Source organism: Hoplias malabaricus, chromosome 9, assembly GCF_029633855.1.
Source record: "Hoplias malabaricus isolate fHopMal1 chromosome 9, fHopMal1.hap1, whole genome shotgun sequence".
Classification (NCBI taxonomy): Eukaryota; Metazoa; Chordata; class Actinopteri; order Characiformes; family Erythrinidae; genus Hoplias; species Hoplias malabaricus.
In genome coordinates, this window is record NC_089808.1 from 14236461 (window position 1) to 14263074 (window position 26614).

The following is a 26614-nucleotide window of genomic DNA, read 5'->3' on the forward strand; positions in this document are numbered from 1 at the left end:
CAATTGGCATACAAAATTAAAACTCCACACTGTTCACAGAAAGTCCTGAAGAGTGCAGTTTTTGCTGAACTTAAGCCAAAACACACCAGAGTTTCCTGAGCACACAAAAATACAAAGTAAATAGGAGTATTTGGTATTATATATATATATATATATATAGTTTTGAAAATAAAATAGAATTACAACATCTGTAAATTATGGTTTGCAAACTATGTGCTTTAATACCAAAAGCATTGTTGTAGAAAGAAAACATTTCACATAGGCTGTGACTTCATTCACACATTCTTCACCACATGGTCATGGCCTTACCTCTTCTACAATGTACTTTATCATATGTGCGAAAGTTAGTTGGAAGTGAAGAAGGTCAACTTATCGTATATCCGGAGAAAGCAACAAACCACAAGCAGCACAGGCTCACATCTGCAGAGTCCAGTGTTAGGGGAAAACTGTATAAGTCAGCAGTTTACAAATGAAAATACTGCAGTTTCTGATGAATTGCTTTCTTCTGCTCTAATGAGTTTCATGCTTCAGAAAAAAAAATTCTTAGAACAATAACCCAGATCGAGATCGGGTGTCACATTTTGGGCTCAAACCTACAATCTCTTCCTTTCAGTTGCCTCACACACTGTCAACTTCAGAGGCTTCACTGTAGTCGCTTAAGCCTTAGTTCTTAAATGTGTATGAAGAAGGTGCAGAAATGCTGACCATTGGAGTTATTTTTCTTCTTTGTCCAGTGTGTAAGTTATTCCTCTCTTGGAATCCTTCTATTATGAATTTTACATGGTGATTGGTGTACACAGCAAATTCACCAGTGTTAACTCAACTCTATCAGTGTTAAATTAATACTGAGAGTGTTGACAAGATTATATTTTTACACTAATGGTGTTGATGTAACACTGGTGAATTTACTGTGTATTTAACTAGAAAATTTACAATATTTACAAGGTTAATAACATCAGGCATTTACTTATCAGAATGATAAGGTGTGGTGTCACATTTGCGTGTCTGCTTACACTTGTAAATAACTCAGCGTCCACAACTGTAATTAGTTTTTTCAAGTGCAAAATTAACCCACTCAAATGTGTAGAATATGTACTTATATAGAATGTGTAGAATATGTATGTAGAATTGTAATACACCGTAAGAAAATTTGTCACTGTGGTGGTATATTTTGCTGTCTCTGGTGGTACCCTCAAGGAAACATAATAGTTCCCTTATTTAGGGAACATAATTGTACCTTATTCTATTATAATTTTAGACTTTAAAATTATGTTGAATTACAAATATTCACCTCTCCTTCTGGAGAAAGGAATGTAATGTACCTTTAGGGAACACAACTGGACTTTAACAACACTGTTGTAATTTTGACGGCACATTAACACTGTTTGTACCTTTAGTGACCAATGATGCACCTCTACCATACATGAGTACCAGTACTTTTTTCTGAGTGTACTCATTTACTGAGTGTTATTTATTATACAATAAATATATATAAATATTAGACATGTTATAAATATTTATATATTTATTTATTACTGGTTGTGTACATGTGTAGATTTAATACATTATATTCAGCCTAGTTTTTATTCATTTTATTTTACTCTATTTAGATTTTACCTTGTATTTATTAATATTCTTAATTATACCTTTATTGTCTTCAAAATTTATATGATTTCCATCTGGCAATGAATACATTTTATTTAATCTTATACTTTGTTTTATTTTAAACAAGTTAATTTCTGTATGGTTTAAAAATGTTTCCACCCCAGATCCTCTCAAGGCACAAAAAGGCTCCCAACAAGATGGTGCTCTGATACTTCTTGAGGAAGGACAAAATGTGACGATCGTTTGCCCTTACCAGAGTGATATGGCTATGCATTTCTCGTGGTACAGGCACATAATCGGGCACAAGCCTGAGCTAATCTCCACTATTTACAAATACGAATCAAAGGCCACATTCTACCATGAATTTAAAGATAATCCTCGCTTTAATATGGTAAATGGGAAGGGTATAACTTACCTGAATATATCAAAGCTACAGATCTCAGACTCTGCCACATATTACTGTGGAAGTGCCCATTCCAACATAGTGGAGTTTGGGGATGGAACAGAGCTGGTAGTAAGAGGTAACTATAGTTTAATTTATCTTTGAGATTTCACAAATATATTTTTTGATACCTCATCTTGTATTTTCAACATTTCTTTTAGCTTCACATGTCCATATACTGCAACAGCCCACGGTACAGTTAGTTAAATCAGGTGACTCTGTGATTCTGCAGTGTACAGTGCTCACAGGGAGCATTTCAGGAGATCACAGTGTGTACTGGCTGAAACATGGATCAGGAGAATCTCCTCCAGGAATCATTTACGCTCATGGAGACACTAACAGTCAGTGTAGCAGGAGTTCTGAGACGGATTCTCCTACACAGAGCTGTGTCTACAAACTCCCCAAGACCAACCTCAGTCTCTCTGACGCTGGAACTTACTACTGTGCTGTGGCTGTGTGTGGACAGATACTGTTTGGGAACGGGACTAAACTGAACCTTGACAATAAAGGTCAGTTCTACTAGAATATTCTCTGAGATGCTGTCTACACTGATCAGCCATAACATTTAATCTCCTTGTTTCTGCAAACATTTTCTATTTTAGCAGCTCCATTGACCATGTAGGTGTAGTTCTTCAGTTACAGACTGTAGCATACTTATTCTCATTCTCAGTGTTGCAGTGAAGGTGTGATAACGTAATGCAATGGTGCAAGTGGCTCAGACACTGCAGTGCTGCTGGTGTTTTTAAATACTGTACCCCTCACTGTCCACTCTGTTAGACACTCCTACGTCATTTGTCCACCTTGTAGATGTAGTCAGAGACAGTAGCTCATCTGTTGCTGCACAATTTGTGTTGGTTATCCTCTAGTCCTTCATTAGAGGACACAGAACGTCACGCACAGGACAATGTTGGCTAAATGTTTTTAGTTGGAGGCCAATTCTCAGCCCCGCAGTGATACCAAGATGCTTATATATGGAGTCCCAAAACCGTCAAAATAATACCTATGCCTTCACTCCCTTGTGTAACTGCATGCCTACATTCATCTGTAGAATGTGTTCATAAGATGTGTAATGAATCAACAGTAACATGAATGACCAAGTTAGCTCCACATCTGCTTTTTATTATTATTTCTATTTTTTTAAAGATGCACAATGGAAACAGTAACTATTAAAAGCTTCTGTAAAAAGTTAATATTTTAGCAAAATTTTAGTACTTTGGTATAATAAAGTTATAATCCTTACACAGCAAATTCACTAGCGTTAATACACACTAGCCCCTTTGTAACACAGTGTTACAATAGTGTTACATTTTAACACTTTATTTAACACTGGTGATTTTTACTGTGTAAAATTAATTTTGAAATAATATTATGACTTTTTAACTTTGTTCAGTTAATGTGTTAGCAATTTTGATCAGAACTCGTTCCATCAGACTGGCAGATCACTGCTCAGCGACATATTACATAATAAATGACACATGGTGTCTGACCCATGCCTGCATTCAAAGTAACATGAAGGCGTAGGCATAATTTTGACCCTTTTGAAACTCCAAATTTAAAAACTAGCAGCAATACTGTATCAGATCCACTTGTACCGGCACAACACACACTCACCACCACCATGTCAGTGTCACAGCAGTGCTGAGAATGATCCACCTCTCAGCTCTGTGGTGGTCCTGTGAGGATCCAGACCATTGAAGAGCTGGGTAAAAGTTTGCAGAACAACAGATTGTTAAATTGAGCTGTTAAAAAATGGAAAATGAATGTAGTTATTTTACTATTTTGGTTTATAGGAGTACATGTCTTTTGTTGCTGTATATCTCCACATTGGTATTATACTATTAAACAACATGGTGCTATTTTTTTATTTTTCTACATTGAGCATGGCATACTTTCTTAACATTGAGTCAAATTTCATGATAAATAGAACAGTAGATCTGTTACAAACTGACATAACTTACATTGTACATTTGCTTACATTAAGTTTGCCCTCTCCTTTAAAGTTAACATTGTAAAACAATTTAATTTTTAGTTTATTTTTTTTATTTGTTTTTGGCCATTGAAAAAATTAACATACAGTATTGTGCAGAAGTCTTAGGAACCTAAGATTATTATATATATTTAAACTAATGCCTTCTCAGTAAGTGTGGTGCTTGTATAAAGTTATATATAATCAGAGTACATACAGTAAAACTAGTCATTGGATGATAATAAATAATACGGACTCCACAAGTGTAACGTGGAGTTGGGACCAAAGGCCCAGTCAAAAAAAAAAAGGGGGGGGGGGGGTTCTGTCACAGTACTGTCTCGGGTGGGGGGTTAAGGTCAGAAGGAGCAGATACAAGGAAAAGGGATAGAGGTAAGTGCAGGAGATTTTAATATAAGACAGTGAACTTGAACACAAGACTAGGGAGCAAATGCAAAAGGTTAGGCTAAATGCTAAACAAGGCTAAACATTAAACAAGGACTATACAGAACAAAAGGGGCTAAGCACAGAGCAGGGCTAAACACAAGGCTTTAAACATAGAACCAGATATAACACAGCAAGACAGAGACATGAATTTGAACACAAGACTAGGGAGCTAAATACAAAAGGTTAGGGAGCATAGACAGCAAACCTACATACATACAATCACCCACACCAGGAAATACTGACAAGGACTATATGAAGACAGCACAAACAAGAAACACCTGGGAACTGATTAAGACATGTGACACTAGAAACACAAGGGAAGGGTATCACATGACCTGGGAACAAGCAGGAAGCAGACACAAGACTGTGGGGAACAGTCACATGACAAGGCAAGCACAAACAAGAAACAATACAAAACGGAACACAACTCTAAGCACGTTACAACGAGGAGAGATTTGGAGGCCAACACATTCACACACAGAGTATCACACTCACTGGAATAATGTTATTTGGTTTTATTGTCATGTTGGGCGTTATTTGTTGTTTGTTTGTTTGTTTGTTTGTTTGTTTGCAAATAAACACTTACTGCTCAGATAAATAACTTTTTAAATCTTAATCTCTGTTGCGTAAAACGTTTGCACAGTTATGTATATACATTATATTTCCCAAATACAACGTAGACATTTAATACAATGGACAATGGTTTTGAAAAGTAGAATGTAGGGAAAAAATAGCTGATGGATAGTTTATGCTTGTTTAAAGCCCACTCCCAACAATGTTTATCAAAACAAGATAAGATTTTTGAAAGTGGTCTGTTATGTGTTTTGGAAAGTAATACTTCAATCACAATTAGTAACAGAATAATGACTTTTCTTCCTGTAACACATTTTCAGGTGTCAGCTGTTCTGAGCACATACATATCTTGGTCCTTCTTTCTATCATCAGAACATCACTGATGTCCTGCTGCGTTTCTGTGATCATCATATGGCACTGTACTACTCGAAGAGCAAAAACAACTGTAAACGTGCCTTTCCAGAAAGAAATGCATTATGGACGGCAGCTTGAATCATTCTCCCATCCGAGAAAAACAAGACTCCTAGTTTGAAAACTAGGTGTTGATCTCTCTCTCTCTTTCTCTCTCTCTCTCTCTCTCTCACACACACACACACACACACACACTCATTCTCCTTCTCACTCACTCTCACACACACACACACACAAAAACACAGTTCAGCAAGACATAATGTTTTAAATCCATTAGTCATGTCAATAAAGCTACTCTGAATATTGAAATTGATATTCACACCAGCCACAACTGGCTCTTGAGGCTTGCACTAAAAATCTTTCTCTCTCTCTCTCTCTCGCTCTCTCGCTCTCTCTTTCTCTCTCTCTCTCTCTCTCTCTCTCTCTCTCACACACACACACAGCTTCTCATTTCAATGCATTCTTATGGTAGTGTACTCACTCCAAACAAGCTCTGAAAATATTTTTGAAATTGCTTAACCAGTAAGATTGTTGTGACAAGGGCATTTTGCTTTGGTGCAAATATTGTTGTTCAGACTGACCAAAAAAAGGTCTTGTTATCACAGGTTAAACACTGAGGAAAATGTTCAAAAACTTTGTGCTGACCTGCTCCGAAAATAAATAAATAAATTATTAATAAAATCTATGGTGGAAAAGACCCTCCCCGTAGTGCTGAACAAATGCTCATAACTGGAAAATTGTATTGTGAAATGATTTCTAATTTACAGGAATTTAAATGAATGGATGGAAACTGAATGAGAGATAGAACAGAGTGCAGAACAGAGGTGTAAAAATTGTACCCAGGTCTGACCATGTGATATTTTGTGGGCGAAGTAGAGCAGGATGAAAAATAATCAGGGAAAAATGTAGTGAAAAAAAATATGGCAAGTGAATTAGTGTTCATATCCAAAGGCTGTATACAACCCAATACTTCTCAGTGAGACACACAAATTCCAGTTTGAATCAAGTCGATATCTCAAATTGCAGGCATATTTAACTGGACAAAAACTGGCTGAAGAATAATTAGGAAAAAGACCAAACTGACTAAAAGATAAAAATATATTTGTGCACTGCGAGCATTGCACAACCATAATGAGATATAGGTTGATTGTACTTTCTACAAAGACCACCAAGAAATGCTTCTTTTCCTACTCTACTAAAGAATAGCTGCTAAAAGCCAAGATTTATTAAGCTAAACTGATATCATATATGGTTCATGTCAGTCTCTTTGTATTGTTTTCATGTGGGTGCTTCCAGTTTGAGCTAACTGAAGTAAGTTCTGTTAAAATTTAAATGAAAACTGTTACTAATAAAAACAACATGGTACTGTCTTAAATTTATTTTTTTATTCATTTTTTTAAACAAGGTTTACATAAAGAGGTTATAATTTTTTGTAACATCATCTAGTGACCTGAATGGCCTTGTAGTGAAGATGAATACGTTTTATTAATTTCTAATAAGAAATTTTACTTTTGGGATTTGACTTTAATACTCAGACTTTCAGTTGGTCTTCAGAGACATCTCCAATTCACACAAGCCTAGATCGGAATTTGAGATAACACTGTTTGAGATTTTACCTTGTATTTATTAATATTCTTAGTTATACCTTTATATTCTTCAAAATTTATATGATTTCCATCTGGCAATGAATACATTTTATTTAATCTTATACTTTGTTTTATTTTAAACAAGTTAATTTCTGTATGGTTTAAAAATGTTTCCACCCCAGATCCTCTCAAGGCACAAAAAGGCTCCCAACAAGATGGTGCTCTGATACTTCTTGAGGAAGGACAAAATGTGACGATCGTTTGCCCTTACCAGAGTGATATGGCTATGCATTTCTCGTGGTACAGGCACATAATTGGGCACAAGCCTGAGCTAATCTCCACTATTTACAAATACGAATCAAAGGCCACATTCTACCATGAATTTAAAAATAATCCTCGCTTTAATATGGTAAATGGGAAGGGTATAACTTACCTGAATATATCAAAGCTACAGATCTCAGACTCTGCCACATATTACTGTGGAAGTGCCCATTCCAACATAGTGGAGTTTGGGGATGGAACAGAGCTGGTAGTAAGAGGTAACTATAGTTTAATTCATCTTTGAGATTTCACAAATATATTTTTTGATACCTCATCTTGTATTTTCAACATTTCTTTTAGCTTCACATGTCCATATACTGCAACAGCCCACGGTACAGTTAGTTAAATCAGGTGACTCTGTGATTCTGCAGTGTACAGTGCTCACAGGGAGCATTTCAGGAGATCACAGTGTGTACTGGCTGAAACATGGATCAGGAGAATCTCCTCCAGGAATCATTTACGCTCATGGAGACACTAACAGTCAGTGTAGCAGGAGTTCTGAGACGGATTCTCCTACACAGAGCTGTGTCTACAAACTCCCCAAGACCAACCTCAGTCTCTCTGACGCTGGAACTTACTACTGTGCTGTGGCTGTGTGTGGACAGATACTGTTTGGGAACGGGACTAAACTGAACCTTGACAATAAAGGTCAGTTCTACTAGAATATTCTCTGAGATGCTGTCTACACTGATCAGCCATAACATTTAATCTCCTTGTTTCTGCAAACATTTTCTATTTTAGCAGCTCCATTGACCATGTAGGTGTAGTTCTTCAGTTACAGACTGTAGCATACTTATTCTCATTCTCAGTGTTGCAGTGAAGGTGTGATAACGTAATGCAATGGTGCAAGTGGCTCAGACACTGCAGTGCTGCTGGTGTTTTTAAATACTGTACCCCTCACTGTCCACTTTGTTAGACACTCCTACGTCATTTGTCCACCTTGTAGATGTAGTCAGAGACAGTAGCTCATCTGTTGCTGCACAATTTGTGTTGGTTATCCTCTAGTCCTTCATTAGAGGACACAGAACGTCACGCACAGGACAATGTTGGCTAAATGTTTTTAGTTGGAGGCCAATTCTCAGCCCCGCAGTGATACCAAGGTGCTTATATATGGAGTCCCAAAACCGTCAAAATAATACCTATGCCTTCACTCCCTTGTGTAACTGCATGCCTACATTCATCTGCAGAATGTGTTCATAAGATGTGTAATGAATCAACAGTAACATGAATGACCAAGTTAGCTCCACATCTGCTTTTTATTATTATTATTTCACACACACACACACACACACAAAAACACAGTTCAGCAAGACATAATGTTTTAAATCCATTAGTCATGTCAATAAAGCTACTCTGAATATTGAAATTGATATTCACACCAGTCACAACTGGCTCTTGAGGCTTGCACTGAAAATCTTTCTCTCTCTCTCTCTCTCTCTCTCTCTCTCTCTCTCTCTCTCTCTCTCTCTCTCTCGCGCGCTCTCTCGCTCTCTCTTTCTCTCTCTCTCTCACACAAACACACACACACACACACACACAGCTTCTCATTTCAATGCATTCTTATGGTAGTGTACTCACTCCAAACAAGCTCTGAAAATATTTTTGAAATTGCTTAACCAGTAAGATTGTTGTGACAAGGGCATTTTGCTTTGGTGCAAATATTGTTGTTCAGACTGACCAAAAAAAGGTCTTGTTATCACAGGTTAAACACTGAGGAAAATGTTCAAAAACTTTGTGCTGACCTGCTCCGAAAATAAATAAATAAATTATTAATAAAATCTATGGTGGAAAAGACCCTCCCCGTAGTGCTGAACAAATGCTCATAACTGGAAAATTGTATTGTGAAATGATTTCTAATTTACAGGAATTTAAATGAATGGATGGAAACTGAATGAGAGATAGAACAGAGTGCAGAACAGAGGTGTAAAAATTGTACCCAGGTCTGACCATGTGATATTTTGTGGGCGAAGTAGAGCAGGATGAAAAATAATCAGGGAAAAATGTAGTGAAAAAAAAATATGGCAAGTGAATTAGTTTTCATATCCAAAGGCTGTATACAACTCAATACTTCTCAGTGAGACACACAAATTCCAGTTTGAATCAAGTCGATATCTCAAATTGCAGGCATATTTAACTGGACAAAAACTGGCTGAAGAATAATTAGGAAAAAGACCAAACTGACTAAAAGATAAAAATATATTTGTGCACTGCGAGCATTGCACAACCATAATGAGATATAGGTTGATTGTACTTTCTACAAAGACCACCAAGAAATGCTTCTTTTCCTACTCTACTAAAGAATAGCTGCTAAAAGCCAAGATTTATTAAGCTAAACTGATATCATATATGGTTCATGTCAGTCTCTTTGTATTGTTTTCATGTGGGTGCTTCCAGTTTGAGCTAACTGAAGTAAGTTCTGTTAAAATTTAAATGAAAACTGTTACTAATAAAAACAACATGGTACTGTCTTAAATTTATTTTTTTATTCATTTTTTTAAACAAGGTTTACATAAAGAGGTTATAATTTTTTGTAACATCATCTAGTGACCTGAATGGCCTTGTAGTGAAGATGAATACGTTTTATTAATTTCTAATAAGAAATTTTACTTTTGGGATTTGACTTTAATACTCAGACTTTCAGTTGGTCTTCAGAGACATCTCCAATTCACACAAGCCTAGATCGGAATTTGAGATAACACTTCCAGCAAGCACTGGCCCCAAATTCGTGCCTAAAGGTCTGTATCAGAGAGTCATAAAACTGACACTACAGGCAACTCCAAGGAACTTTTATGACCCAAGGTCTCTGAGGGGCAAGAGAAGAATCTTTGGTGATAGCAGAGAGGCACACAGACCCAACCCTGATTAAATGTCCTTTCACACATCTTGAAAGACTGTTAAAACCAAAAGAATCACACATTCTTTAATTCCTAATTCCTTTTATATTGCAAAAGTATGATTCAGAATCCTGGGATATTTATCCAACAGGGATCATCTTTAAGTCTTTGTCTTGTCAAGTGTCATAAATTTTATGTGATGTCACTACCAAGGTACAGGAAACAGCCAATCAGGAGAAAGAGATGCTCCAATCCTTAATTCCTGAGGACCAATCAGGTATTCAAGGCGGGTTTACTACAATCTTGTTAATGGTGCGATAAACTCAAAAGTTTATTTAGCATTCAGAACAGAACTCAGAACAGGAGAAGAACAGAATGAAAATGTAGGAAGAACTTCTCGCTCTTGCTTCCAGTGGGCAATGCTTCTCAGCTAGGGTAGTCAGTTAAGTGAGAGTCCTGGCTCTCTCTAGAAGTCTCCAGCACTCTTCAGGCGTCTCTCAGGCATCAGACACTCTTATATAAGCCATATGGCTCTCTCGTAAACAGTCTTGGGCTCCTCAAGCAGGGTCCAGATAGAACAAACCCAGAACTTCCAACCAGAGGTTTATTTTTATTCCTAGTAGAAAACTATAGTTTAAGAAAAGCTATAGTTTAACTCCAGCAAAGCTCAATGCCACACCTAGAGCATGAAGGAGACCTCAGACCTCTGAACCTCAAAGTAGTGACATAAGCTTCAGGATCAGCGACGGAGAAGGCCACATGCTCGCTCAGAATGACCAAAGGCTCAGGAGAGACCCGCATGGACCTGTCTCTCACAAGGAGGCAGATCAGTGATGATGGAGAATCCCCACAGAGACTTTCAGAACACCACCAGCTCCGACTGAGTGGTTGCCGTGTCTCTGGCCAAGAGGGGAAAGAGTAACGGCCATGTCTGCAGTACTCCATGAAGCCCGTGCAGGAAAGCACCACGTGTCAGTGACATACTCCCAGCTATCTCCAGGGATACATAAGGTCATGTGGTTTCATTTCGTTGATGCTGAATGCTTTGCTGGGATATACTCTAGACTGTTTTAGAGTTTAGGATAATTATCATAGAGAAATTCCCTCATATATTAATCTCCCTGCTCCCTCATGTATCCTGCTGTAATCCATTTCATTATATTAATGTATGATCAATATTCATTATTGGATATTACAATTAATAATTCATTAATAATAATAATACATTTTAGCTGATTCTGCTATATAATATGTAAAGTCATCTAACATGATGACCTACATGTCCAAGCTAAAATTGGACTGGTAAAGACACTACATATTAGTTAATGGCTCCCAAACATGGAGCTTAACAAAATGAATTACATAATTAATTATTAATCAAATAAAAATTAATTATCACTGACTCCGCTATGTAGTATTTATGCCGCCGCAACATGGGGCACAGTTAGTTTACTACAGCCTTGTGCCCCGTGATTCTGGGTAGGCTCTGGACCCACCGCAACCCTGAATTGTATAAGCAGTTACAAATAATGAATGAATGAATGACTCCACTATGTAGCATTTATGCCGCCGCAATGTGGGGCACAATTATTTTACTACAGCCTTGTGCCTTGTGATTCCGGGTAGGCTCTGGACCTTAAACTGGATAAGTGGTTTCAGACAATGAATGAATGAATGAATGAAGGAATAGTGACCTGAATGTATGAAATATTCTGTAATGTATGAGAGTTAGTTGCCCACGTGTGGAGGATCCACTCTATGAAGCATAAGCTGCTTCAATCTTTAGCTAACTGTTTTTTCCAAAGTATAGGGAAAAAAAAGAATGAAATAAATGTGCCACAACAGTAAAAAATAGAATAATGTGCAGGGAAAATAAAGAAGTCCAAGGAGGGCTTGTATAAAGCACTTTCCCTCTGAAAATATATAAAATGGACAGACAAGATATTCAATAAGACAATTATTAAATTACATAATACTGAATAAAAAGTAGTTTCTCTCTACCCACTGTTTGGGTGGACAGGATGACTCTCCTCTTCTCCCCATCCCAAGCACATTTCTAGCCATTGCAAATCTTTGTTAACTGAAATAACACATCTGGACTGTTGGTGTTCTGCTCCAAGCGCATAGAGATCTACAGTGGCATCAGTTTGAAACAAACTAGTGGAATAGGTGATGACTAAACATGGGCAGACTACATTTTCCTAATAAAAATTTCCTAAAAAAACCCCAATGTCCGAATGGTACACTATATATTGACCTCTTCAGTTCAGTGGGGGATTCACCTTGGGTTAACTTATTATTATTTTCCCTAGACATTATTTGTGTCAGCTCCACAGACACAGTATTTTGTCAACTCCAACCTGTTAGCACTTCATCACTGACATAGTGTTACCAACCTGGAAGAGTTAAGGCTAACCTCTGACAGATGTGAAGCCAATAACTCCCTCATTTTAATTGTCATTCTTTGAGGAGAACATGTTTAGTGCTAATGTATTGCACTCTTCAGTGTCTCGTATACATGTTAAATCACTTTCACAAACAAAACAAGCATGCTGAAATATGTCTAAATGCATTTTATTAATGATTATACCTTACAGTGTACATTAAACATATACATATTTTACAATATGAAGTAGCAATCATTTGTATGGAGTAAAGTATTTTATGCTAAGAAGTGCACTAGATAGGATCTGATTAACAATACATACAACAGTTTGAAAGTTCTGTACATTATACAAAAATCAGCTTTGTTGATTATGTTTGACCTGGGAGTAAACTTCAATGTCTTTAAGCTTCTGTTGTCTTCTAGTGCCTCTGGAGGATGATGGTTTATTGTTGAAACTGAGAGCTGCGTAGTTCAAAGCTTCATCATGTGAACCCTGCAGAAACACATTGGTTTTATCATTTCATAAAAGGTACCAGAAGGGGGTGTTTGGAACAATGTTGTATATGTTGTATCTACATCAGTCAACATTTTTTTCCTAGAAGAACACAGATACTTTTATATCTAAGAGTTTGCTCCCCTGTCTAATTTTACATGATTTGTAAGCTAACTAGGTAAGAATACATAGCCAAGTATATCAAATGAATATGAATTCAAATAATATACGTAGACACATGTGAGTTCTACTTTCTTGAATTACTGCCTTAGTGCTTGAGCATGAGCATATGTACACCATGCCTAATGACGTCTCATCTATAGACTTTTCACAAGGAGAGGCTGTATGGAGCAGAGTTAAATTAACCTCACACAAAAGCTTACAGTCCTCGCTGTAATTCTTCTTGTACCAGTGGACAGCATTTCACTTATAATGTCTTAGTTATATCAGTGGTGCTCATTTCTGAAGAAATTGTGGATGAATGTTCACAAATGTTTGGCTGTGGTGCTTAGTAAAATGTTTACTAATTCTGGAGACCTTGTTGGTATGGTGTATGACATAAGCTGGAAACACAGATCTAATCACACCAGACAAAACATAGTAATGATGTCAACTTACATGGGTATCCAAAGACATCTCACAGTTTGAAGATCCTTCAACAAAACAAATGTTAAGCATAAGAATCAAAGAATGTGATTAAAAACACAGTAACAGACATCAGTAATAACAAGATATAACTAAATAAACACAGCAAGATATAAAATGTGTTTAAAACCAATAAATGTATTGTTTTTATAAAAACATGTTTTTAAGGTTTACCATTATTTCACTAAAATAATGCCCTACTTTTGACATTGTACCTTAAGTTACTGAAAAAAAGACCAGCTTACCTGCTGAAAGGCTTCTATTTTTACATCGAATAGCAATGATTATAATCATGAGCAACACTGAGATTATATTTGAAGAGATCAGTATGAGAAAGGTTGGTCTGACGGCCACTGGAGGATTATTGTCTGTAAACACATACAGTAGGCAGCTATTACCATTTAAAAAGCTGGTTAGTTTAAAACTATTGTATAAAGTTTATAACTTAACATTCTGAGTAAACTAAGCTTATAATATGTTGACAGTCCACACATTTCCTACTCCGTCCACACTTTTCCTGTCAGGTGATTCACCCACCTGTCCCTGTTCTAGTCACATCCCTTGTCTCTTATGATTTTCACAGGTGTTCCATATCCTGGTTCATAACCCCTGTTCCTTCCCAGCCCCTGCTGGTCATTTGTGTTGTGATACTCTTGTGTTCTGTAGCTCTTTCTTGATCAGATACTCTCTAGTCAGTCCTTTGTTGTCTGTTGCTCTTTCGCTCCTGGTTTGTTTGTTTTTGACTGCCTCTTATCCTCCTGTTTTCTCTGATCTGTGTTCGTTTTTTGTCATGATCCCTGTCTCTTTGTGTACTCAACTTTCACATCCTTGGTGTTTATGCTCTTTGCTTCTGTTATTCCAGTATTCCCTCTTTGTGGGTGTATGTGCTGCTTTTTCAGGTTTCATGACTTGGTTCATCTGAATTTGTGGTTTTCCTCATTCCTCATAGTTTGCTTTTTCACTTAAGTTCTGTCTGGTCTCTGTCACAGTTATCCACTGTCCCCTTATTGTTTCTTAAATATTTGGTTAAATATATCTCTATTTTATAAAGTACCTGGTTTCTTATTTGTCTAATAACGGGTTGTTTGTGTTTATGTCTGTTGCATTGCCTGCCCCTGAATCCAATGACAGAAGTAGAGTTAACTTGAAATTCTAAAGGCAAATAAACATTTAAATGTGGCTTCAGGATTTAATCTGACATAGTTTATCAGTTTAAAATTTAAATAAAAAAAAAGTGTCTGTGCAATACCTACCAATGCTTAAAAGAAAACAGTTCCTAAAATTAATATTAACATATTTGTTGCAACATTGTACCCCCATTTTTGACCATTTTACTTTTTCACTGAAACATAAAGTTCTCAACAAAATAACCAGTAGGAAAAGTTCCAAAACTGTTTAAAATGTAATTTTGTTACATAAACTTACACCAATGCTGCTTTTCTGAAGATAAAACATTGGCAGAAAGCCTTCACTAGCGAATGAAATAGTACTTACCTGTGACATTAAGTTTAGTCCCATTCCCATATATGACATCTCCGCACACTGCCACAGCACAGTAGTACGTTCCAGCATCAGAGAGACTGAGGTTGGTCTTGTGGAGTTGGTAGACACAGCTCTGTGTAGGATAATCAGTCTCAGAACCTTTCTTACACTCCTCAGTACTGCCTAGATATGAATGGGTTTTTCCTGATTTCTCTTTGAACCAGTAGACACGGTGTGGTTCAGTACAGGTCAGTTCCTCCAGCTTAACAGTACAGTTCAGAGTAACATTATCTCCAGGGTAGTGCAGACCTACCACTGGATTCTGAAGAATTGTTTGATTCTTGAACCGTTCTCCTTAAACATAAAAACAAATTAAATTAATAAAAATGGAGTATGGGAGCCTTATTTTAGGCATACTCAGTGTTCTGCAGTATTAAGTCCTAGTTGCCGTCTACCCCTTCAAAGTTGAACCAACACAATCTTAGAAAATGAATACATAAGTGATGAAAAAGAGCTCTGCACAATTTTCTAACACTTGTATGGAGACAATTTATGATTTGTTGGTATTTTAGAATTATTACAAGCAATCTCATATTCAACTTTTTTTTCTGTGATTATAGATTCTGGTCACTTTGAAACCCCTTGACATTCACCAGTTACTAACTAACCAGTTAAAGAAAATTATTTGAAAAATGAACCAAGGATTTGATTTGAAAATGTTCACTGTATTCATTCTAATTTATTTACAGTAGAGATGATAGGAACCAGGAGTCCCCATATTTACAGTGTAAATATATGTAAATGTGTAAATATATGAAAAATACTTTATTTCATAATTTTAAATAAAAAATTTTCTTTGATCCTACATTATAGGCTCCTTAAAACAAAACCAGGAAACATATGTAAAATGTAATGTAAAAAACAAACAAAAAAAACCTGTACCTGTATATTGATGTAACTCTATATTGATGTCAGTAATTGTTTTAATTACTTTTTTAAATTGTTAGTTAAAGAGGGTTAAATACATCTCTAAAAAGTAATTTGGAAGACCTCAAAATAAGGATTCTGAAACATTTTTATGAGTAGATCAATTACCTAAAACACTAACATCAAACAAAACATTAAATTACTTTTTAAATCAAAACATTTTTTTTCATCATTTTTTTACAGTGTAACATCAAACTGCATTAAATAATGCATAACACATTTCATTTTGAGTAAACACTGAACAATTAAATGAAATTTCCTTTTTTGCATATAATTGTTTTTTCACAAATATAATTTAACTTTAAAATTTGGGTCTTTATTTATTTGAAAGGTAATCCCCAAGTTTAGGATTGTGTTCTATCCACCTGTGATTTGAATGATTAAAGCACTACATTATAAAATATTTTACAGTAAAGAAACACTGTATTTGAGGCTGCTTTATGACATGCTTGAATTGTTTTTATTAAATAATAATACAGCATACTTACCTTTTACAATTAAAAATGTCCCCGGTCCAAAACGTAGCTCATTCAAAGAAACCACACCACAGTAATAACTAGCTGTATCTTCAGTTTTTGCTGCATTAATACTTAAATGAAAATATCTTTCACTAACTGATACTAAAAAACGTTCATGTTTAAATCCATCCATATATTGGACATCTTGTAGGAAGTTGTAACATTTTGCAATGGGTTCAGGCATCCTGCCGAGCTCCTGCTTGTACCACAGCATGCTGTTGAAGTCTGTCTTTGGCAAAAAGCATTGTATTGTGACTGAATCTCCAAGTTGGACTGCTTGAATTGTTGTGGATTGATTTTTAAACCAAGCATTCACTTCACCTGAATGGAGAACAAAATAAAATATACATAATTATATTATTGCTTTCAGTTTATTTATTGGTAATAATATGGTACCATGTTAAAATATATGTAAATTAATTGTAACTACAGGAGGATTACAATAGTGTAACATATGTAAATGCATGTTATTTACAGAAAAGAAATAGTCAGTCATTCCAGGAATACATTTGAAATTAGGAGAGTATTTACAACACATCTGCACATAAATCAGCTATCTTGAATTTTAACTCACTATAAATGTTTTCTAGTGTTGCAACATGGGATCGTAGCCAATGTTTTTCTAATAAACATTTGGTAATAGTGCACAGTATTTAAAAATTTAGTGGCACATATCTTTAACCTTAGCCTTATGTAATTAATTTTAAAAATGTGCTGAATGACACTACTACCCAATAGCAAAGTCTGAATTACCAACCTGTAATGACACTAATTACATAACAAACACAAACTATTCACTTCTTTACAAATGTACCTTTTATGTAATTGGACACTTTCTTATTATTAAATCTTGTAGGAAAAAAACACTATATAGCTGTATTAAATGAGTAATTACTTTAGAGAGTAAGCAGTAAAAATAAGTTTGTATATGTTAATTTACTTAAGCTGTGCTGTGGTAATCCATCTGTAATAGTGAATGCATTACTAGTATTTATATTTTTGTTGCAGGTTTTTATATGTAACTACACAGTTATTACAAGCACTTAATATAAGTCGGACTTATTACAAAAACAGCTGCTTACCAACAAAAGAGAGGAAAAAGACAGGAAATGAGATTGAGTAATTCATGTTGTAGTCTTCATGCATTAAAGCTTGAAAAAGAAGTGTGAAGAGCAGGAGAATCATGACTTTAAAGATAGAATATGATGTTGCACCTGATTGGTGGAATACCACATGTTAAAGGGCATAAGATTTGATTGGATGTTTACTTCAGCAACATTCAGACTTGTAAAAGAGATTTACAAAGGGCCCAATAACATGAAGTTATTCTGGAGTGTTACCTATTATCAACACATAATTACACCACCACAAATATTTGAATATTTGAAGAATGGTCTGGATGACAAATTTAATTTGCAACATTTGATAATAATTTATTAATCCGTAAGCTGCACTACTATACAAAATTAGAGTTTACAGTGGATGTCTCCAGAGAAAAAGCATTAGACTTCAAACATGAAGGAGATTAAACCATATAAAGAAAGTTTCTGTTGCATGGTGACCAAGTTTTATGTATTTTAAAACATTGTGAAATCTTGTTATTAATTGCTAAACAAGAAAAAGCTCAGATTTAACCCCAAAGAAAATGAGATGCTCATATATATTGTTTTAATTTAACTTAATATAATTTAATTATATTGTTATTTGTGTTTTATTAACTGTATATTATTTAGTATTATTTAAAATAAACTACCCATATATACACATGTTGTTTCTGGACTTTAGCTCAGTGTGTAATACAATCATCCCTCAACATCTGATAAGCAAACATCCTTTGGCTTCAGCACTGACTATTGCACTGACTGTAACTGACTATTGTAACAAACTGACCTCAGTCTGTGTGTGGGCAACAACGGCTCTGATTTCATCTCTCTGAGCACCGGCTTCCCTCAGGGCTGTGTCCTGAGCTCACTGCTGTTCACCCTGATGACCCACGACTGCTGCGCCAGGTCCACTACCAACCACAATGTGAAGTTTGCAGATGACACAACAGCTGTGGGCCTAATCCAGGATGATAATAACCTGGACTACCATAGGTGAACCATCTGATTGAATAGTGCAAAAAAAAAAACCAACAACCTGACCTTGAATGTCAAGAAAACTAAAGAGATCATCATCAGTTTAAGGAGGAGCCAACCCAAACACACACCACTCCTCATCAAGGACACAGCAATAGAGATAGTCAGCAAAACCAAGTTCCTGGAGGTTCAGAAAATGGACAGACACCATGTACCTGCAGTGCCATTTAAGGTGGAACAGAAAGTTATCTTGATTGTGTGGAGGAGGGAGTATTTTATTTTGCTCAGTTTTGTGGGTGCTGTGAGTGTCCACTGGTGATGGATTTAAAACAATAAAATTTGAACAAGAAACTTCAATAAAAAATCCTTAAATAAACAGCCATAACATTAACTAGGTACCATGGCGCTGAATGGTGTTGTTGCTCCATTAATTCACAGGACAATAAAAGAGAACCGTATGACAGTCATCGTGGAGCACCTTGATACTGAGGTTGACCAGTCTGCTAAAATCAAGCTGCATGTGTCAATACTTTTGTGAGCTTTCATTAGCTAATCTTACAGTCTGGTTCAAAATCACATAGGCATCACCCCCTATATATGTTTTGATGTATTTATTTGTACATTTCTCTCGTAATGTCACCTAAATAACCTCACACAGGTTCCATGCACATTCTTTTCCATTCTATTTTTTGTTGGAACCATGTGACTAAAACCTATCTGCAACAAAAATCAATTGAAGCATCATTGTGTTAATCTATGATTTTTTATGCTATGGCCTATAAAGTCTTGTGTGTTTTATTCAAATTTACATATGCAAATGTGCATTTATTTGTCATTGTACAAGGTACAATGAAATGTATGTTCTGCATTTAACCCATTTGTGTCAGTAAATACATACAGGCGTTGTGCACACCCACACCCGGAGCAGTGGGCAGCCATCCCCAGTACTCAGGGAGTAGTTGAGGTATATGTGTCTTGCTCAACGGCTCTTCAGCTATGGATTGCCCACCTTTCCCTTCCTGTTGTGGGACCAATCGTCCAGTCCCAAAGCTGATTTTTTTGGCATGGTGTGTTATTGTACTGTGTATTCTACTTAGTAAATTATTTGCCAATGTTTCCCAGATGTTTGTGAGGTAAATTAGATAAGGTTTAGTGAAATACCACACCTACAGGAAATGTCTGATTCACACAGTTGAATGTGTATGCATGATTGCTCAGCATGTCAGGTCAGCATGATTGCTAATGGTCTAATTAGGTTAAAAAAAAGGATGAATATTAAAATCCAAACTAATGTTTGTTTGACTGGGAACAGTAAAATATGGAGATTTTACCTTTGCAGAATGACCATATATCAGACTCTAGACCTTGATAAAGTGAAAGTTTTGTAAAAAATCACATTTATATATTTTACCCCTTTACTTCCCATGTACTCAGTAAACTTAACTTGGTGTCTGAAGTGTGCTTCCTTGAATTTCTGTCTCACTGTGCACTGTGTAGTCATATTAAAAGTCCCTTCAGAACATCCTGGCAAATGCTGGATACTTTTAAGATTAAATCTCAAGTAAACAACAGACTGGAGAGAATTCATGCTTTATTGACATATGGAAAATACTGGTTGTATTTGAGATGCAACGTTTAACTCTTATATATAGATAAAGCTTTTTTTCCAAGTTCCATATGCACATTTTTCTGGAAAGTAAAACAAGACATTTCATTTATCACATTAACATTTTTCACATCTTCTTTTGCCTTTTCACTCCAGAGTATACTGTCTCCTCCTGGGGTGTCACTCTCTTCACTTTTGTGCTTTTGGTGGTGAATTTTAAGGCAGCGTAGCTCATCTCATTATTTAAATTGCACTGTAAAGTAACAGTGAATCATAAAAGTCTGAAAATATATTAAACACACTTTAGATATAAATGATATGAGTTCCAAACCTGTACTGTTGACTCCGTGCCATCAGATGTCATTGGTGTAATCTGTGATGTTTCTGTTGATATAATAAATAACAAGCTATAATTATTATTCAGTGAATATGTAGTAATAGTAAATATTTATTTCCTATCAGAGATATAAATCTGAGAATACCTTGGTCAAATAGACATTAAACACTTGTTGATACCAAAGGTTAAATACTAATAAATAACTACATCTATAAATAATAAAAATAAAAACAGGTTGGTGTAGAAGTCTGTGTATGAGTATTTACATGTAATACAAGTATTTGAGTCCTTACTGTTGTTTTTGCATATTAAACATAGACAGAGGTTGATGGCCAAACTTATAAATAACAGCACTCCCAGGGAAACCATGATGATGTGTATGCTTTCTCCACGATGTTCATCTGAAACATGAAAGCAAAACCCCTCCAGTTAACATTAACAAGTCAACATATTGTGTTAAAATACAGAGGGAACCAAGACAAATGCTCCAAAATTACACTGAAAGTGGCCTTGTCCTATAAACATGCAACACAACCCAAAAAATAAACAAATAAAACATTTTCCTCCTCCTGTGTGTTCGATTTAGGAGCAATTGTGAGTTTCACTGTTAAAGTTACAGAACTTCAACCATTTCAGCTGCATTTATTGGAAATTACAAAACCTACAATTTTTCCAGTAAACATTTCATAATGATACTAATCTCTAATACTATGCTTAAAGATGGTTTTCAACATTTACAGTACTGTGCAAATATTTTAGGCACCAGAGATTGAGATTTAAAAAGCTATTTATCTGAGCAGTAAGTGTTTATTTGCTAAAAAACAAACAAACAAACAAACAACAAATAATGCCCAACATTAGGATAAAACCAAATAACATTATTCTAGTAAGTGTGATATTCTGTGTCTGAATGTCTTGGTTTAAAGTTTTCCAAATCTCTCCTCGTTGAGTCTGTATTATTTGAGTATTTGGAGTATTTAATATTGGTTAATAAATAATGTTTTTAAAAAATGTGTGCTGCTGATTTAACAAACTCATTCAGTCAAGAAGAATCTGAACAAAATATTTTTCTTCAAACTCACTCTCACCTACTACTTTATAGAAAAACAAATGATCTTATATTTCTTATTTGTTTTATATTATTATTCTTTTGTATTTACTCAATTTCTGAAGACCTTATATAAACTTATGTAACACTCCTAATAGCTTGGTTTTATTTGTACTTAGCATGACAATAATGATATCTTGTGAATAATTAAATAAATGTTAAGAATTAGTCCTTAACATTTTACCAAATCATTTTCCAATCATTTGTTCATTGATTCAGTTAAAGTATTTCTACAGCATTTACATTAGTTCATTTGTCATAATTATGCAAAGGAGACTAAGTCAGTTTAATAGTGTGAAAATATATTAACACATGAAATTGACATATGATTAAGATAAATATTTACCACCTATACTCAGTTTAGTTCCGTTGCCAAACAGTATCTGTCCACACACAGCCACAGCACAGTAGTAAGTTCCAGCATCAGAGAGACTGAGGTTGGTCTTGGGGAGTTTGTAGACACAGCTCTGTGTAGGAGGATCAGTCTCAGAACTCCTGCTACACTGACTGTTAGTGTCTCCATGAGTGTAAATGATTCCTGGAGGAGATTCTCCTGATCCATGTCTCAGCCAGTACACACTGTGTTCTCCTGAACATGTCAGGGTGAAGGCTGTACACTGTAGAGTTACTGAGTCTCCAGGACGTTTTAGTTGTGATACATTGTGCTGTAGAATAGAGTATTTGTTGGCATCTGGATGTTGTCCTACAAAACCAGCAAAGAGCAAATTGTATGAAACTTTACTGCAAACTGTACTGCTTTGTTTGTAAACCTGTTTAAAGAGTGTAGAATATGTCTCATTTAAAACTGTAGTTACAGCTTGTCAATAAACTAAACTATATTATAACTACTAGGTCTATAATCTGTATTTAAGGTAGATTTACTTAGCACAGCTTCTGTAAGTAAATAAAAAATGTAATGTAATTATCAGAAATATAATGTGAGATATAATTTTGTATTTTCTTATGTTAAGTTGAAAATGTTACACATATATTTACATACTGCACTGTGGTAATCTATTCTCCAAGGAAAAACGAGTTACATTGCTGTAGCACATATTGTTAATGTGTAATTACACAGTTATTAGTCTCTGTTTCTGTCAAATGTGTTTCTGACCCAGTCAAACACATTTGATTATACAGTTAATTGAAAACCAAATAAGTGAAATTGGACTTACCTTTGATTACCAAAACAGTGCCAGAGCCGAAGCTAACAATGTTTGAGAAAGATCCAGCACAGTAATATACCGCAGAATCTGAGTGCTCCACTCTGCTGATGGTCAGGTTTGAGCTGCCTGCTGATCTGGACATATTCAACCGTTTTTCCTTATCAAAGCCATTATGGAAATCAAAGGGTAAGTTGTAGTAAAATGAAGAAGTGATTAGAAGAGGTTTCTTTCCTAATGTCTGTTTGTACCATAACACCTTGTTTATCTGGGTTTCAGGATGAAAACAAGACAAAGACACATTATGTCCTTTTTCAGCGGTCACCAAAGGTTCCAGCTGGATGATTTTTCCAGTACATCCTGCTAAATGAGAGTCAAAATTGAGACAAAACTTTAAAATCAGTATTACTTCACTGTCCAAAAACATTTTTTTTTTGTTATTAACCTGTTTGTATTTTCTATATCCTTTGAACACTTGGAGATGTTCTTTGCACATTGCTTTGCATTCTTTGCAAATGCTCCAAAATGATAGGAACAAAACCTCCATATTAACTAACTTTAATTCTTAGGTTTATATAGTCTCCTGTAAAGTGTAAATTCATTACACTTTACATTTAACACAAAAACTGTTTAATTTGTTGCACAGAAATTGTGCCCTTTGACTTGAACAATAGTAGGGTCCTTTCTGTAAAGAATACAATGAGTTTTGTAAAGAATACAATGCATAAGTCTAAGCAAAATAAAAGTTATATATTTGAATAATAAATGTGAGGGTTTTTTTGGCTCATTTAAACAACATTCAAAAGAACAACAGCACAGCAAATAATGTTGTTGAGCAAAAGTAAAATATTTTAAAATGTAAACTTACACACAAAGAAGAGGGATATCCAATAAAGCTCAGTGAGCATCTTACTCCAGAATCTTAGCTGTGTTTGTGTGTGTGTGTGTGTGTGTGTGTGTGTGCGTTTGGGAGGTGAGTGTGTCTGCAGCCCCCTCTCAGCACAAAAGACTAAAATCTTCATACCCTCTTCCCTCCTCAAGTTCAGATGTATCATATGATTCCATTGACTTGCTCAGTATAAAATGGAAGCCCCTCTGTAATGAAGTCATAATGTATGCGTTACCTATTTCTTTTAAGTTCAATGTTTCAACACGGTATTATACTATTTTATAAAGCTACACAATAATACGTTTACAAATTACTATATATAATAGTTGTGTTTTCTAATTTGGCCAATAGTATAAAGGTAATAATAATAAAATAATTATTATTATTATTCATATATTAAAGTATTATTATTTGTGATTTATGTGAGAGCTGGCTATATTTATACTTCCCCTACATCAGTGGAAAGGACAATCCAGTCCAAAATCTAGGCCGAGTTTCATCTTGGGTGTGAGATTAAAAGAGAGGACACAGATGTGGAGCAAATCAATAAGGTATAGTTTTCACTCCTACACTTTTGTGAAGATGAAAAAGCTTTGAAGCTGCTACAAGTAGCAAATGTTTCTCTGTTGTAAAGTAGGTTATACGTTCTAAAGGATGGGCAGAAGCTGGTACACTGGGCTAAAAAAAGTCTTTAGTAAAGGTGGGAGTGGCTATTTAAAAAAAAAATAATAATAAATAGAGAACTACTAAAGTAACAGCTCCAAAAGCAAAAAAAGCACAGATGTACATGGAAATGCAGTAAAACATCTTCATATATACAACATCTATGAGCAGAAACAATTCACTTTAGATATTTGACTTTTTTTTTTTTTTTAAATTTCACCAATTTCTAAACTGGACTCTCCCTATAGCATGACACTACCAAGCTGATGAAGGCTTTCTCTGAGACATCATCCACCAGCATCTTTTCAATTTCCAAATAATACAATGTCATTAGAGCTCTATACACTTAGAAAATATTTATATATTTTTTATATATTTTATATTTTTAAATATTTTTTCCAGCTATGGATGACTAAGATAAAAGCAGGGACCTCCCAATGACAGGGCCAACACCTATGAGTTTATGTTGTGAGACTGCCTAAACGTAAACATAAAAAACATACGTCTGAATTCCAGCCCACATGTATGACAGCACATGTTTAGGAATGGCCACATATCAGTGACAGAGTGTGAGGCAGCATCGTGGATCCATCGCTATGGAACAGTAACTGCTTCCTTTTAACACATCTAAGGCAGTTTCCCTCACAGCGGCTAGAGCTTGTGGTTTTTAAAGCTAAAAACATCCTGTTAAAGTGTAGAGGCCAAGATTTACATCACTAGAGGCCTTTTGTTTCCTTGTGGTGTCACATTGTCACAGTTTTACACTTAATATTTACAGTACTGATTTTTATTAAATATTCAGGAGGTTAATAATACTGTATTTTCCAGCCAGATTACATACATTATCGAAAAACACTAGTCCAGATAGTACTGAAGTTTGTACATTTGGATTCATTTTAATTATAATGATAATGGTGGCAGGGTAGCAAGGTGGCGCAGCAGGTAGTGTCGCAGTCAAACAGCAAAACCTGTTATGTACCTGAAGAAGAGCTACAGAAGCAGCTTTGTTATCCGTTTGTCATAGTGTTTAACAAGCACAGAATGCTGCCATTTCTAATATGTTGGACTCTAGTGTTAGATTTGTGGTTATAATTAGGTTTAGATATAGCCACATACACTCCACCCACCCACAAGTTGAAAGTGAGTCTAATACTTTCAGTGTGTTAAGTTTGCCTCACCGTCAGGATTCTGCCAGTTGCATTTGGACTGGCTGATTGCCTCTTTCTACACATCATGCCAAAATATTTTTTCCTGCAGTAGTTGGCGATCCTTGGCCACATTAAGCGAATAAAGGTACCAGACTGTCCCTAAAAAGTCTGCCAATGCTAAATGTTCACATGGGATTGCTAGAAATTTACATTTCCAAATGTACTTAGTGCACATTTTGTGAGTGCCAGTGTTCTATTTGGAATGTTCTTTTAGGAAAATAAAATTTACCATGAGATCATTCCATTATTTCCAACTGCTGTCTCCAGAACTGTCATCTAAGTACCCTGTATGTTCAAACAAGTGCATAAATACCACTTATTACTACTGAATTCCTTCACTTTAAGGTACATGACACATTTTCTCCAACATTGGGATTTATGGTGTGTTTTTTTGTAGTTTCATCCCCTCTCCATGGTGCTGAACCCTTATAAGAATTGTATCAAGTGCTGTTTCCCCAATCATGCAGCTATTACAAATGTATTTCATTCAGATTTCATGCTCACATATTACTAGCCTGCCTCTTTGGCAATATATTTAACTGTTAAACTATAGCTTTCCCAGTTTTGTTGAGAATATTTATTTCCAAAATACATGTCATTTTGTCACAGCGGTCAAATGATTGACTCATCTATTCACCCTTTGATGCCAACCTGGATGAATGAGACAACTGTATGCTTCCTCAAAGCATGTGAAGCCAGTTACTAGCTTCTTTTCAAACTGCTGCCAGCACAACATCACTGGACAGCCCAGAGATTAGAGGAGAATGCTAACACTGTATACTTCCTGGCATGAGGATGACTGATGAAAGAGGAAAATGGGCCAAGTTGCTTGTTTGTTTGTTCACAAAATGTATTTATGCCTAAATTTA

General features: G+C 35.5%; 4 protein-coding genes across 4 annotated transcripts; 2 read left to right on the plus strand and 2 right to left on the minus strand.

Moving 5' to 3' along the window:
• The first annotated feature begins 697 nt into the window (after positions 1-697).
• On the plus strand, positions 698-5562 carry LOC136706628 (immunoglobulin kappa light chain-like). The gene is made up of 4 exons (XM_066680226.1): positions 698-737; positions 1770-2126; positions 2209-2556; positions 5351-5562. Exons 1-4 carry the CDS (start codon positions 698-700, stop codon positions 5560-5562), a joined length of 957 nt encoding a protein of 318 aa, XP_066536323.1.
• Positions 5563-6361: 799 nt separating this feature from the next.
• LOC136706629 (immunoglobulin kappa light chain-like) lies at positions 6362-11104 on the plus strand. Its single transcript, XM_066680227.1, has 4 exons — positions 6362-6368; positions 7210-7566; positions 7649-7996; positions 10920-11104. Exons 1-4 carry the CDS (start codon positions 6362-6364, stop codon positions 11102-11104), a joined length of 897 nt encoding a protein of 298 aa, XP_066536324.1.
• A 1774-nt stretch (positions 11105-12878) lies between these two features.
• Positions 12879-17841, minus strand: LOC136706751 (uncharacterized). Its single transcript, XM_066680368.1, has 6 exons — positions 17776-17841; positions 16664-17014; positions 15201-15542; positions 13952-14074; positions 13680-13714; positions 12879-13061 (listed from the first exon to the last, which is right to left on the minus strand). The coding sequence occupies exons 1-6, from the start codon at positions 17837-17839 to the stop codon at positions 12924-12926; spliced, it is 1053 nt and encodes a 350-aa protein (XP_066536465.1). The 5' UTR covers positions 17840-17841; the 3' UTR covers positions 12879-12923.
• Positions 17842-20403: 2562 nt separating this feature from the next.
• LOC136706630 (uncharacterized) lies at positions 20404-23893 on the minus strand. The gene is made up of 6 exons (XM_066680228.1): positions 23854-23893; positions 22998-23348; positions 22169-22525; positions 21008-21115; positions 20709-20761; positions 20404-20630 (listed from the first exon to the last, which is right to left on the minus strand). Exons 1-6 carry the CDS (start codon positions 23891-23893, stop codon positions 20505-20507), a joined length of 1035 nt encoding a protein of 344 aa, XP_066536325.1. The 3' UTR covers positions 20404-20504.
• Between the last annotated feature and the right edge of the window lie 2721 nt (positions 23894-26614).

Excerpts from the sequence above, each read along its gene's own strand:
- LOC136706628 (XM_066680226.1), top strand. The coding sequence starts at position 698 with ATGCTGACCATTGGAGTTATTTTTCTTCTTTGTCCAGTGT. Across the intron at positions 738-1,769 it reads TTTTCTTCTTTGTCCAGTGT|ATCCTCTCAAGGCACAAAAA; the intron begins GTAAGTTATTCC and ends TTTCCACCCCAG. Across the intron at positions 2,557-5,350 it reads ACTGAACCTTGACAATAAAG|GTGTCAGCTGTTCTGAGCAC; the intron begins GTCAGTTCTACT and ends ACACATTTTCAG.
- LOC136706629 (XM_066680227.1), top strand. Across the intron at positions 7,567-7,648 it reads AACAGAGCTGGTAGTAAGAG|CTTCACATGTCCATATACTG; the intron begins GTAACTATAGTT and ends CATTTCTTTTAG. Across the intron at positions 7,997-10,919 it reads ACTGAACCTTGACAATAAAG|GATCAGCGACGGAGAAGGCC; the intron begins GTCAGTTCTACT and ends CATAAGCTTCAG.
- LOC136706751 (XM_066680368.1), bottom strand. The coding sequence starts at position 17,839 with ATGCATGAAGACTACAACATGAATTACTCAATCTCATTTCCTGTCTTT. Across the intron at positions 15,543-16,663 it reads GACATTTTTAATTGTAAAAG|GAGAACGGTTCAAGAATCAA; the intron begins GTAAGTATGCTG and ends TTTATGTTTAAG. Across the intron at positions 13,062-13,679 it reads AGATGTCTTTGGATACCCAT|GGTTCACATGATGAAGCTTT; the intron begins GTAAGTTGACAT and ends GTGTTTCTGCAG.
- LOC136706630 (XM_066680228.1), bottom strand. The coding sequence starts at position 23,893 with ATGCTCACTGAGCTTTATTGGATATCCCTCTTCTTTGTGT. Across the intron at positions 22,526-22,997 it reads CACTGTTTTGGTAATCAAAG|GACAACATCCAGATGCCAAC; the intron begins GTAAGTCCAATT and ends CTGGTTTTGTAG. Across the intron at positions 21,116-22,168 it reads AACTAAACTGAGTATAGGTG|ATGAACATCGTGGAGAAAGC; the intron begins GTAAATATTTAT and ends TTCATGTTTCAG.